Below are 12,763 nucleotides of genomic sequence, written 5' to 3' on the forward strand. Positions count from 1 at the left end.
GCTGGGCTGGGCGCAGGCGAGGAGCCTGGGGGGTGGGATCCTGGCTGGGTTGGAGGGGGTTAGCGGAGGGGATGGGGCTCTGTTTGGGATCGCTTCATCCTAGAAGAGAAAGGACTTGCCAGGCCGGGTCTCTGCATGGATTTGGCTGCTCAGCTGATCTTGCCAGTAGCCCGGCCGAGGGGCAACTAGTCCCCACGGGGACTCCGGCGCTGGGGCAGTTCGGCGGGTTTCCCCCCGGCCTGCGCATTCTCTCGCTCCTGAGGATGTTTGCCGGGGCAGCCCCCGCTCCGGCTCACAGCCCGAGCTGCCAAACTTCCCGCGCCCGTGGCTCTGAGTGGCTCAGATGCCAACAGGCGGCTGGCCACGCGGTTCCAGTCTGTAGCGGGTCTCCGAGGCCTGCTTCTCCCGGGACGGAGGGTCCCAGCCTCTGGGGCACAGTACCCTGCCGCAGCCCATGGGGGGGCCAGGGAGAGACCCGGGCAGCTGGGGAGAAATCAGACCAACCCTCCCGTCTCCCCAAGGCCCCGTTTTGTGCTGGGTGACCTGCGTGCATGGGGTGTGGGGGTGTCAGTCTGCAGCCGGCCTTCTTGGCGCCCTCCGTACCATGGTCTCTAGGGGGCCGGGGAGCTGGACGGCAGGACCTCGTCTGGGTTGGGCGAGGTGCTCCCCGTGGACAGCCCGTCTGTGGCTGCCTGTTCCCGTCTGCTGTCCCAGGCCTAGAGTTGCCTGTGTGTGGGGGTGTCTGTGCCCCACACCCTCCAGTTGAGCTGTTTCAGGGAAGATCCTTCACCCCCGCCCCACACCCGCTCGCTTTCCCCCCCCCCCCGGGCCCCTCCCCCCCGAGGGGGAAAGCCGGGTTCCCCCCCCCCCCCCCCCCCCAAATCCATGTCCCCGGCGCGACCAATTAACCGACGGCTCTGCCTTTCCCTCGGCAGGCCTGAATGGCGACATGAATGGGAATGGCTTATCTACTGTATCTCACACTAGTACTTCAGGGACCTTTTCTGCCGGGCACTCCCCCGACGCCTCTGCCCTCCCCCACCCGTACGACTATCTCTGGAACTACCCGCCGTACCAGCCTGGTGGCCTCAAGGAGACCCCCGGCGTCTCCCAGTTCTCCGGCCTCGGACAGTACCCGCTCAACGGCATCCTCGGGGGCGCCCGGCCGGCATCCCCAGGGCACAACACTAACCCCAGGGCGGGCCAGGAGTTCTGGGCCAACGGCACCGCCGGCTCCATGGGGCTGAGCTTCGATTCGCAGGAGCTGTACGACTTCCAGGATCAGAGCTTCGAGCTCGTGCCAAACGGCGCCAGCGGTTTCTACGCGGCCTCCCAGCCCTCCCCCATGCTGGGCTCCGGCGCCCAGCCTTTCTCGCCACCGCCGGGCCCGCAGGACGAGCCGGGCACCGGCCAGGAGGGGTCCTTGGCAGCAAAGGAGATGCCGCCTGCGGGCGAGGAGACCGGCGCCGCTCTGATGGGCAGCAAGGAACTGGAGGAGACGCAGCCGGGTGAGTGGTGCTGGCCTGGGATAGCTGGTAGCGGGAGCTGACGGGACTGGCACATTCAGGGACCAGAACCCCCCAGGGCTGGGTTATCAGCTCCTCTAATGCAGCTGTGTGGGGGCGGGGGCCAGGTCTAAATCAACCCCTCTGCCCCCCCGCTCCAATCCCTGCCGTGGTGTAGAGCTGCCCTGGGAGTGCTCCGAGTTGGGCCCCCTGCACTGCGCCCCAAGGGCTTTTTCAGCAGCGGTGGAAGAGGTGGGCCCAGCGGCGCTGCCCCGGCTCCCTACCCGCGTTCTGCACTCGCAGGCACACACCCCTCCCTGGCGTGCGTGGGGAATTCCCCAAGGGCGGGGGTTGAGGATCGAGCCCATGACCCCGGGAGGGGTGCGCCGGGCTGGGGGCTCCCCCTCCCGAAGGAGTGAAGAGACTAGTCGGCAAACTTGCCATGAGCCCCCCTCCCCCCCAAAAGACGTGTTGGGGAAAGGGGTGCGGAAAGCCTGGTCTGGAGGGGTGGGGAACAGTAATTGTGCCACGGCGGGCGGGGGGGGGTGTTGGAGTGGGGGCCCCGCTGAGCTGCCCATAACAGACGTCCTGCCCCAGCAGCGTCTTCCTGGCTTTGCTGGACGGGAACCGGGGCTGCTGTCTGGAGCTCCGCTCCTGAAGCGGGGTCCCTCCTGGGGGGCTGGGGAGGTGCCCATACCTGTGTCGGGGGGGGGGGGGGGAAGGAAGGGTTGCGTTAACGTGCTGTCTTTGGGGTGGGGGGGCGGTTGTTTCTAGACCTGAAAATGTGCAGCTACAACAGCTCCAGGCCAGCCGTGGAGCCGCTCAGCCAGGAAGCGTCCGTCTTGTCCCCGGACACCGCTGGGAGCTGCCTGGGTGACGCCTCCGCCATCACCGGCCCCCTGGCAGACCCTCCCCTCCTGAGCGAAGACCCCCTGGAGCCCTTCGAGTCGCTGGCTAGAGGTAGGGAGGGTGGATCCCCTTCCCCGGGAGGTCAGCCGCCCAGTGCATTGGCATTAAACAGGCTCTCTCCTGGGGCTCCGTGCGCCGGCCGTGGGGAAGCTCCCGGGCCGGCCGGCTGTGGGGCCAGAGAGCACCGCTCGGGATATGTGAGATATTCAAAGAGCCTCTTCGATCTGGAGTGAGGGGTGGAGGAAGTGAGGGGGGGCAGGTTCGTGAAACGGGCTGGCTCTCGGCCAATCAAAGGCTCTGTCTGTTGCCCCGCTTGCGTTGCGGGTCTGGGGCTCGGCCGCTGGGAAGTCTGGCGCCGAGGGCGTCTTTGAAGCCGCTCACTATTTGCTGGCCCCCATCCCGGTCCTTGAAAAATGTCCCTTTCTGGTCCTGGCAAACTCTTCCCACCTCCCTTTGGCCTGAGCCAGTCGGCCCCAGCAGCAGGGTCAGCTGGGGGGCTGAGACCCCCGGAGGCAGAGCTCCAGGTTCACATGGTCTCGAAGTGCGAACTTCCTCCCCCAGCTCTGCCCAGAGCCTGTCAGATCAGCACTGGGGGGCGGGAGGGGGAGACACACACTGCCTCTTATACCCCTCTGGCTGGGGAATCCCTCCCACTGGTAGGCGGAGTCACTAAATCCCTCCCAATAGGGGTGGGGTTACAGGACCTGGCTTCCTTGTTTAAAGGGCCAGGCTTCCTTATACACAGTCACCCAGCCCCACTTGCTTCCGGGATGGTTATTACACAGCCATCTTGGGTTTCGGTTCCCAAAGGATGGGGGGGCGTGGCTAGAGCCAGTGAAATCCATTAACCCCTGGTGTGCTGGAGCCAGCGAAATCCATTAACCCCTGGTGTGCCGGAATCACTGGAAGTGCGCGCAGTGTGGGTTTAACGTCCCAAACAGACACACACACCCCAGCTGGAGATACCAGCTCCTCCCCGGGTGCGACCCTAACCACGGTGGGGTGAACGCTCGCCCTCGGTAGGACGCGCCTAAGGCGTCTTACTCCGATCCCCACCTGCAGACCCAGGGACTGGAGATCTCTATGAGATGGACAACTCCCAGCTGGTGAACGACAAGTCTTCTCTGGAGGCTGCCCCGGATATCTCGACCCTCGAGTGCTCCGAGAGCCCCTCCCTGAACAACTCCAGCTCCTTCAGCCTGCTGCCGGACGACAGCCAGGGCCCCTCCTCGCTCTTCGTCAGCCCCGACTCGCCGCCTGTCCTGGGGGAGGCCGTCCTGCAAGGTAGGGGGTGTCTCTGGTGCGGAACCGGCTGACGAGTGGCCCTGGGGCCGGGCCGGGCTGCTTTGCAAAGCGCACAGCTGGTGGGGACTACGTGTCCCAGCAGACACTGGGCCATCTCCAGCCCAGCCATTTCCATCTCGAACTGCCGGGGAGGTGGGTGCAGGACGTGGAGGGATCCTGCCTAGTGTTGTGTGTTAACGGCAACGCCTGGGCCCCACGGCACTGGGTGCTGTCCGTACCCGAAAAAAGGCAATCCGTGCCCCACAGAGCTTCCAAGCTCCGGATAAGAGGTGGCTGCAGATGGCCGGCGTACCCCCAGGGAGGTGGGCCTGTGGAAAGCCGGGGGTATTGAGTGGGGGGGGTTGTTCTAAGGGCTCCAGCCAGGGGAGAAAAATCCCAGACGAACCATGAAAAGCAGCAAGGTTCGGGGGCTAGCAGTAGGGGCGAAGGGGCGGTTCCCCCACGGCAGGATTTTAGCAGGGGACGTATTGGGAGCCATAACCTCCTTACACCCCAATCCTGCGCCTGGCCTCTCCAGTTCTGCAGGAAGCGAGGCTCAGTGGTTAGAGCAGAGGTGACGTGGCACCGGGGCTACCGTCCCGGCTCGGCTGCAGACTCGCCGCGTGACTTGACAGGGTTTGTTTCATCCTGCCGCACCCCCCTCCCCCCCCATAGAAAGCAGGGTCCCAGGGCCTGCCCTATGGGGTGGGGGGCAGAGACGAATCGCTGGAATTGCCTCAAGGAGGGGGACACACACAGCATGGGGTGGCTGCCTGGGGAATAACCCCGACAGATGGCGTATCCCCTGCCCCACGAGTGTCTGTCCTTCCCTGGTGTTGCAGACAGCAGCTTAGACCTGCAGGACGGGGGCGACCCAGGGGAGGAGGAATCGGGGTCTCTGGAGCGGAGCCCCCCGCTGGAGCCGGAGTCCCCGGCTGCCTGTCTGGAGGAGGAGGAGGAGGAGGAGGAGGAAGTGGCTGAGGACAGCTGCCTGGAGGCTCTGGCTGCCCCGCTCAGTGCATCAGCAAGGGGTAGGTGAGAAGCGGCTTCCCCCAGGCTGTTCCCGCCCCCGCCCCGGCCTGTAAGCGACCAGCCTGCGCTCGGTGAGTGACTGTCCCCCTGTCTTGGCAGGTGAAGTCCCCCGCAGACGGATCGCCACGGCGGAGGAGGTTCGCTTCCCCCTGCAGCACGGGTAGGTGGCACCCCGCACTTGGAGGAGGGGGGGGTCTGGGGCCAATGGCAGGGGGGCGGGGGGGGGAACGGCCAGCGCTCTGCCCAGGTGGGTGCCGGCCGCTGACGGGCCTTTCCCGCGCAGGTGGAGGAGGGAAGTGCGAATCAAGAAGGGCAGCCACCGCTGGCAGGGGGAGACGTGGTACTACGGGCCCTGCGGCAAAAGGATGAAGCAGTTCCCGGAGGTGATCAAGGTAAACGTCTCTCCCCGTCGAGGGCTGGGGGGCGGGAAATCTGTCGCCCACGGCCGTCCGGAGGCTGGCACGGCGGGTTGGAGCGGACAGATCCCTGCTGCTGGGCGCCCCAGCAGCTCAGCCGGTGCCCCCCAATCCCCCCCCCCCCCCCCCCGGCTTACTCTCTGTCCTGGAAGCTGCCCGTCATGGGCTGCCCCCCATGACGATGCCCAGTGTACCATGCGGGGGGGTTGCCTGTTGTGCTGCACGGGGGGTGTCCTGATGGCCGTGCCTGGCCGGGGGGAGCCCTGTACCCAGCGCGGGACCCTGATCAGCCCCCTTTGCCTTGTCTCTTCCCCAGTACCTGAGCCGGAATGTGGTGCAGGACGTCCGGCGCGAACACTTCAGCTTCAGCCCCCGCATGCCCGTCGGAGACTTCTATGAGGAGCGGGACACGCCCGAGGTGGGCACCTTCCCCGGGGCGCAGGCTGCAGCCGGCTCTGCCCGGCCGCGGGGCCTGCTTGTCTCTCGGGAGCTGGGGGGATGAGGCGTTTATTGGGGATGCACCCGAGGCGCAGGGTTTGCAGGGCCCAGGCACCGGGGCCCCATGGCGTTGCCAGCTGGCAGGTCGGAGCCCGTCCTGTGCTCCCCAGGGCCTCCCTGCCGGTCTGGCGCCCTCGCTATGGGCATGAAAGGAGACTTGCCCGGGGGCCCAGGCCTTGGGTGGGGGGGTCGGGCCAGGGCTTGGTGTGGAGACCCCAGGGGTCAGTCTGGCTCTCCCCTCCCCCGCGCAGGGCTCGCAGTGGGTGAAGCTGACCCGGGAGGAAATCCCCTCGCGCATCCAGGCCATCACGGGCAAGCGCGGGCGCCCCCGGAACGCGGAGAAGGAGAAGGCCAAGGCCAAGGAGGCGCCCAAGGTGAAGCGCGGCCGGGGCCGGCCCCCCAAGGCCAAGATGGCCGACTTGCTGAGCAAGACTGACGCCAGGCTCCTGAAGAAACTGGAAGCCCAAGGTACCCCCCTACCCGCGTGCCAGGCGGTCCCTGTGCCCAAAGGGAGCACGGCTCCTGGGGGCGCCTCCTGCCCCGATGCGCCAGCCGCTCCCATTGATTTCAGAGCAGGGACGGGGCAGCTCAGCACCACTCTGAATCCGGCCCCACCCTCGACCTGCTGCGCGCCCCGGTGGCAAAGGCACCGTCCAGGGAGGAGCCCAGCTAAGACGCTGCCAGCTGGAGGGTGTGAGACTCCCCCAGTGGGACACACACACACACACACACCCCGGCTTCCCACGCGACACCCTGCCCGCTGTGCTGCGGGCCTGATCTCCCCTGCCAGCCCGGGACAGCGCCCTCTGGGCACCTCGCTGATGCAACCAGAGCTTGGGTCCGCTCGGGCAGGCTGGGTCGAAAACTGCAGCCCCAGCCCCAACCAGGGGTTGCTCCATTCAGTGCAACCCCTGGCCCGCATCCCCCCCCCCCCCCCCCAATCATGGCACACGCCCGCTACTGTGCCAGTCGAATGGCAGCTTCCGGACAGCGTGCGGACCTGCTGCCCACATCCCCAGCGACCAGGAGACACGAATCTTCCACCAGGTGGCACCCACAGCTCAGACCTGCCCACCCCCCAGCGGGGCGAGGCCCTAGAGAGGCCTGTGCGGCTGCTGGGGCACGGGAATCCAGGGCCAGGCAGCTGTGCCCGGCCTGGGAGTGGGTTATGGGGTACCCCCCCCCCCCCCCCCGGTTGTCCCCGGCCCCCCCCTTCCCCCCCCCCCCCCCCCCCCCCCGCCCCCCCGACTTGCAGAGGTGCTCAGTGACGAAGACAAGCTGAAGATGAGCAAGATCAAGAAGAAGATGAGGCGAAAGGTACGAGCGGCGCTGGGGGAGGGCTCCCTCAACCTCCCTCCAGCTGGGGCACCCAGTCGGAGCTGGGAGGGTGTCACTTCCCCCTCCTCCCCCTCCCAGTCTGGGACTCCCCTCCCCGCCAGGCACCTGAGCTGGATTTTATCCCTTCCAGGCAAGGAACAAACAGAAGCAGGAGGCCAAAGTGCCCAAGCCCAAGGAGGCCAAGAAGAAAGCCAAGGTGGGTGTGGAGGGCCCTGTGTGGGGGAGGCAGGGGGGAGACACGAAGGGGGGGCTGGGTTCCTGCCTCACCCTCCCCCCCGCCGCTCTGTCTGTCCCCCAGGCGAAGAAGGAGAAGGCGCGGCCGGAGAAGGCCAAGGAGAAGGCGCGGCCCAAGGAGAAGGGGCGGCCCAAGGAGAAGGCCAAGGCTGTGCGGAAGGTGGACAAGAACCTGCTGGCCCAGCGGCGGCTGGAGGAGCGGCGCCGGCAGCAGATGATTTTAGAGGAGATGAAGAAGCCCACGGAGGACATGTGCCTGGGCGACCATCAGGTTGGGTGAACCCCCTGGCAGGAGGGGGGGAGATCAGGCCCCCCCGCCCCCCGAGGCTAGCGCCCGTCTGGCTCTGCAGCTTCCTGGAGGGCATCCCCCAGCTGCCCTGGGCTCCCACGAGTGGGTCGGGGTGGGCTCCCCATGGGGCAAGGGCTGAGCAAGCCCCCCACATGGGGTGCGGGGCCTGGTGCCTCTTGCGCTGGCCCATTCGGGGTGGTGAGGCTGGTATCACATGCCCATGTGTTGGGGGTCAGGGGGTGGAAGGGAACCATGCTGAAACCTGGTAAGGTCCCGGCTCCACCCACTAGGCCCCGCTGACCAGCCGCTCGGCTCTCTCTCTCTCTTCACCCAGCCCCTGCCGCCATTCGCCCGCATCCCCGGCCTGGTCCTGCCCAGCGGGGCCTTCTCCGACTGCCTCACCATCGTGGAGTTCCTGCACAGCTACGGCCGGGTCCTGGGCTTCGAGGTGCCCCGGGACGTCCCCAGCCTCTGCACCCTGCAGGAGGGGCTGTTTGGTGTGGACGACAGCCTGGGCGAGGTGCAGGACCTGCTGGTGCGGCTCCTGCGGGCTGCCCTGTACGACCCCGGCCTCCCTTCCTACTGCCAGGTACGTGGGCGCGGCTGAGCCCCTTGGACTCAGTATGAACAATGGGGCGGGGGCCAGCCTGGGCCAGGGATAGCCAGGTTCCATTTCCTGCTCCGCCCCACACTTCCTGCATGACCTGGAGCATTGTCCAGCCAGGCTCTCTCTCCCCCCCCCCCCCCCCCCCCCATATCCCAGCATGGACCCTCCCCTCACCCTTCCTCCACTGCTTTAACTCCTGTCCTCCGCCCCCCCAGTCCCTGAAGATCCTCGGGGAGAAGGTGTCCGAGATCAGCCTGAACCAGGACACCGTGTCCGAGATCCTGCGCTGCTTCCTCATGGCCTACGGGGCCGACGCCGACCTGTGCCACGGCCTGCGGACCAAGCCCTTCCAGGCGCTGCCCCCGGACCGCAAGGCGGCCATCCTGGCCTTCCTGGTCAATGAGCTCAACGGCAGCGCCCTCATCATCAAGTGAGGAGCGGGGGCCGGGCCGGGCCGCTTGTGCCCTGCAGCCTTGGGGGGGCGGTGGCTAGAACAGGGAGCAAAACCCAGCTGTTGCCTCTCAGGGGGTGATGCAGGCCAGGGAGACTACATATCCCAGCAGGCATTGGGCTGTGTAGGGGTGTGCAGGCCAGGGAGACTACATATCCCAGCGTGCATTGGGCTGCCTTGAGCCAAACGATGGTACAAGTCAGAGAAACTACTTATCCCATCATGCATCGGGTTAAGCGCTCAGGGGGCTTGCGGACAAGAAGTCCCAGAATGCAGTGCTGCCATCTGGCTCTGAGTAGGAAGCTTTGCGCCAATCCAGGTGGGAGTGTTGCATGCTGGGACTCGTAGTCTCTGGGCTGCGCTCTGCCCACCCCAGCCGTACACGCTCTGAACCGTTCCTGAGCACGTGATGGGCAGGGACCCAACAGGCTGGGCCTGGAGGCGAGATCCGGCCCTGGCACCCTGGAGTGTGTTGTTCCTTTGCCTTCCCGAGGGGGCGCGTGGTGGGGCGAGGTCCGGACAGGACTGCTCTGCTAAACTCGGGGCTCTCCTTGCAGTGAAATCGACAAGACTCTGGAGAACATGTCCAACTACAGGAGGAACAAATGGATCATCGAGGGCAAGCTGCGCAGGTGGGTGCTACCGAGGGCTTTGGGTGGGCTGGCTGGGTCGAGGAGGAGGCTGGGGGCGGAGGGGGACGGCGTTTCTGGTCAATTGATCCGCCAGATAATGTCAACTGACCTGCCCATTATCCGACCGGAGTTAAATATTCCGGCGAGATGCCCTGAAATAGGCGCTGACCTACCTTTGCGATCGCACCTGTCATCGGTTGGAACTTCATTTCATTGTGTTTTCCGCTCCGAGCTCGAGTAGCTGGTTGTCTGGAATGAAGCACCAATGTCTGAGCGCTCCGATTACCCAGCAGAGCCACCGCCGTGTGAATTCACTGTTTCATGGGCTAGATATTCCTATTTAAAGAGGATCTAGTTTTTATTTATCGATGATTCTCACTGCAAAATGACTGACTGAGTATTATTCTTTTTTCAACTACAGTCGATTAATAACCTAGCAAAAGCATCCTGATTGGCTAATAGCTTAGATTGGCCAATAATTAGTTGGTCGCGAGTCTGTCTGAGGATCACTGATCTCAGGCGAAGCCTGTGGGAGGTCATGAACGCCTCCAGTTTTTCTGGTGCTGTGGTTTATAGTTGGAAGAAGTCAGTGCTTTAAAATATTTGGCCTTTTTTGACTGATGAATTGACCGACTCTTTTAGGACCGGTCAAATGCCCAGCCCTGCTTCTGGCAGAGAAACTTGCGGGGTGGCTATGGGGGGAGGGCAGCGGGGCTCCAGGCGTCTTGGTGAATTGGAAGGCGGCTGTACGCTGTTGGATCCGCTCTGCCAGGGCAACATCTGCACTCTCGGCCTGTTGGATCCAAACTGCGCGCCTGCCCCCAGCCCATGCGGGGTTGGGTACCTGAGGGGCGGCGGAGTCGGTGTCCTCGGCTGGCATTCAGGATGTTCGTTCCCTCTGCGGCTCTGCAGGTTGAAAATCGCCCTGGCCAAGAAGACGGGCCGCCCGGAGTCCGAGATCACGGGCCTGGACGAGGGGCCCAGGCGGCGCAGCTCCCGGATCACGGAGGAGAACAGTGGCCTGGAGGCAGAGGAGGAAGAGAGCCGGGGCCGGAAGTCCCGCAAGGATGAGGAGGTAGCCGCCTGGCAGGGCCAGGCCAATAGGCGAGGGGAGTGGGGACGTTCGCCTTTGCCTTTCGGAGGCAGTGTCATTTAGTGGTTAGAGCAGGGGAGATGGGCAGACAGAACTCCTAGGTTCTCTTCCCAGCACTACCACTGACTCGTGCAAGTCTCATTCCCTGGTGCCTCAGTTTCCCCAGCTGTGCCGTAGGGGCGACAGCACAAGGGTGAACCAGAGCGGCTGATGTTTGAGGGGTAAAGGGGGGTCCTGTATGCAGAGCCAGGGGAACATGGTGGGCAAGGATTCACTCCTCCTGACTGTCCCTTCTCCCGCTCAGGCCAGCATTCCTGCATGCAGCGTCCCCGAGCTGGAGAGACAGATCGAGAAGCTAGCCAAGGTAAGGAGCTGGCAGGCTCTGGATCCCCCGGGACAGCCCCCAGCAGACGATGCCTCCCCCCATTCACCCTCTCTGCCTTCTTTTTTTTTTTTTTTTTTCCCTCCCCTCCCCCAGAGGCAGATGTTCTTCCGGAAGAAGCTGCTCCACGCTTCGCAGACGCTGCGGGCCACCGCACTGGGCCAGGACCGCTACCGCAGGCGGTACTGGGTCCTGCCCCACCTGGGCGGGATCTTCGTGGAGGGCTCCGAGGCAGGTGAGTTGGGTTGGGGCCCTCATGGGGAGGAGGGGCTGTTACAGCGGAGAGGCTTGCACGGTTCTGATCTCTTCCCCTCCCCCCCCCCCTGCAGCCGCGGAGGAGGGGCCCAAGGACACGGAGGAGGAGGAGGAGGAGAAAGAGGCTGCCCCGGAGATCTCCCCGGTGAAGAAGGAACCGGTCGAGCTGCCCATCCCCAGCCGTCCGAACTGCACGGTCTCCCGGTCGCGGGGCCGGCCGCGGAAAAGCAAAGAGGACCCGGCCCGGGCGGGCGGGCCCAAGCCCCCGCCCCTCAACGGGCTCCTAGAGGACTCGATGGCCCCCTGCCAGAGCCAGCACGACCTGAGCCAGTCGGCCTTCCTGTCCTGGCTGAGCCAGACGCAGTCGTCCCTGCTCAACAGCTCGGTCCTCACCCCGGACAGCAGCCCCGGGAAGGGGGACCCCAGCCCCCCTGCCCCCGAGGTGCCCGCCCTGGAGGAGAGCTTCCCAGAGACAGTGGAGAAACAGGGGCCCTGGTTCAACCTGCTGCCTAGGACGCCCTGCCATGCCGCTCCCCCTCTCGCTACCTCCTCGGAGGAGCCCCTCGCTAGAGCCGCCCCCCAGCCTCGCAGCCTTCACCCCGGGGACCAGCCCAAGGCTACGGGCAGGCAGGTGAGAGCCGGCCGGGCGCCTGCTGCTGGAGTGGGCACAAAAAGAGTTCAGGGAATGGGGGGGCTAGCAGATCCCCGTTGGCAGGCGCCTGTCTTGCTGACCCTGTGGGCATAGCTGGCACTGCCAGAGGGACCCTCCCCTCTGACCCCTGTAGGTGTCGCTCTAAGCAGGGCTGGAAAGCCGCCCCGTCCCCTTCCCTTCACCCCTGTGGCAGGATCTGGGCCCCGGGGAGGGGTCGGGGGACTAGCTGGAGCCTGGCGGATCTGTGGGCTCCAGCTCCCTGGGGTGGGGGTGTGGGGCTGAGTCTGGGGAGGAACCCACCTCCCCATATCCAGGGGGCTGCGAGGGGAGGAGTGGGGTGGTGGCTGGCCCCCGAGGAAGGGGGGCAGGAGCACAGACGAGGCCCATGGGAAGTGAGGGGAGCCCCGTGACATGGGTCACTTAGATCCGGAGCCCCTGGGGGACTGGAGGGACTGGCTCCCGGGGGGGCGGCGGGACTGGGGCGAGGGCTGTGCAGTCAGAACCTCTCACCCGTGCTGTCTCTCCTCCCAGCCGAATGGCCCCACGTCTCCCCCCCTCGCTTCCACGCCCGTCCACGCCAGCCCCAGGGTGCCCAGCGTGTGCCCCAGGGGCCGGGGCGGACCTGAGAAGGCCCAGGAACCGCCGGGGCAGCCCAAGCGCCGGGGCCGGCCCCCCACCAAGTTCTTCAAGCAGATTGAGCAGAAGTATCTCACCCAGCTGATGGCGCAGCCCGTGCCCCCAGGTGAGGACACCCCCTCCCCCCCTCCATGCATTGGGCAATGACCCCAGCACTGCTTTTCTTCTCCCCTGGGGCAGCCACCTCCGGCACGGCTTCTTCCCCCAGTGCCACCTTCTCCGCCCATCCAGACTTCCCTCCCTTCCTTCCTTGCCTGGGGGCGGGGCGGGTGGGTCTCCCTCTTGACGTCGTCCCCCCGCCACCCTGCCGTTCACGGGGGGTACCCAGCCTCGGGTGAAGCACAGGGTGACAGGAGACCACGTTCGCCCCCGTCTCATTGAGGTCAGAGAGCTGGGTTTGGGTGCCAGTCAGAACTCCTGGGTCCCGTTCCCTGCCGTGCTGCGGGGTGGTGGGGATTGTCTCCCGTTCCCTGCTGGGGTCCCCTTCCCCTGCAGGGTGACTGGGAGCTGCCCCCCCCCCCCCCCCCCCCCCCCCCCCCCCCCCCCCCCC

General features: G+C 65.8%; 1 protein-coding gene across 1 annotated transcript in view; it reads left to right on the top strand.

The window, feature by feature from the left end:
• Positions 1-935: 935 nt before the first annotated feature.
• Positions 936-12,763, top strand: part of BAZ2A (bromodomain adjacent to zinc finger domain 2A) — a gene marked incomplete at its 5' end in the record, with an annotated part of 15,973 nt that continues 4,145 nt past the window's right edge. Inside the window, 19 exons of the mRNA XM_026658738.2 lie at positions 936-1,508; positions 2,280-2,465; positions 3,477-3,698; positions 4,541-4,729; positions 4,830-4,890; positions 5,014-5,122; positions 5,463-5,564; positions 5,896-6,112; positions 6,900-6,961; positions 7,113-7,178; positions 7,281-7,487; positions 7,840-8,094; positions 8,328-8,542; positions 9,121-9,195; positions 10,108-10,270; positions 10,593-10,652; positions 10,767-10,905; positions 11,000-11,556; positions 12,109-12,319. Coding sequence (XP_026514523.1) covers positions 936-1,508; positions 2,280-2,465; positions 3,477-3,698; positions 4,541-4,729; positions 4,830-4,890; positions 5,014-5,122; positions 5,463-5,564; positions 5,896-6,112; positions 6,900-6,961; positions 7,113-7,178; positions 7,281-7,487; positions 7,840-8,094; positions 8,328-8,542; positions 9,121-9,195; positions 10,108-10,270; positions 10,593-10,652; positions 10,767-10,905; positions 11,000-11,556; positions 12,109-12,319 — 3,669 coding nt within the window. The remainder of the gene's footprint in view (positions 1,509-2,279; positions 2,466-3,476; positions 3,699-4,540; positions 4,730-4,829; positions 4,891-5,013; positions 5,123-5,462; positions 5,565-5,895; positions 6,113-6,899; positions 6,962-7,112; positions 7,179-7,280; positions 7,488-7,839; positions 8,095-8,327; positions 8,543-9,120; positions 9,196-10,107; positions 10,271-10,592; positions 10,653-10,766; positions 10,906-10,999; positions 11,557-12,108; positions 12,320-12,763) is intronic.

This window comes from Terrapene carolina, unplaced genomic scaffold (assembly GCF_002925995.2).
Source record: "Terrapene carolina triunguis isolate 2854851 unplaced genomic scaffold, T_m_triunguis-2.0 Scaffold510, whole genome shotgun sequence".
NCBI classification, from domain to species: domain Eukaryota; kingdom Metazoa; phylum Chordata; order Testudines; family Emydidae; genus Terrapene; species Terrapene triunguis.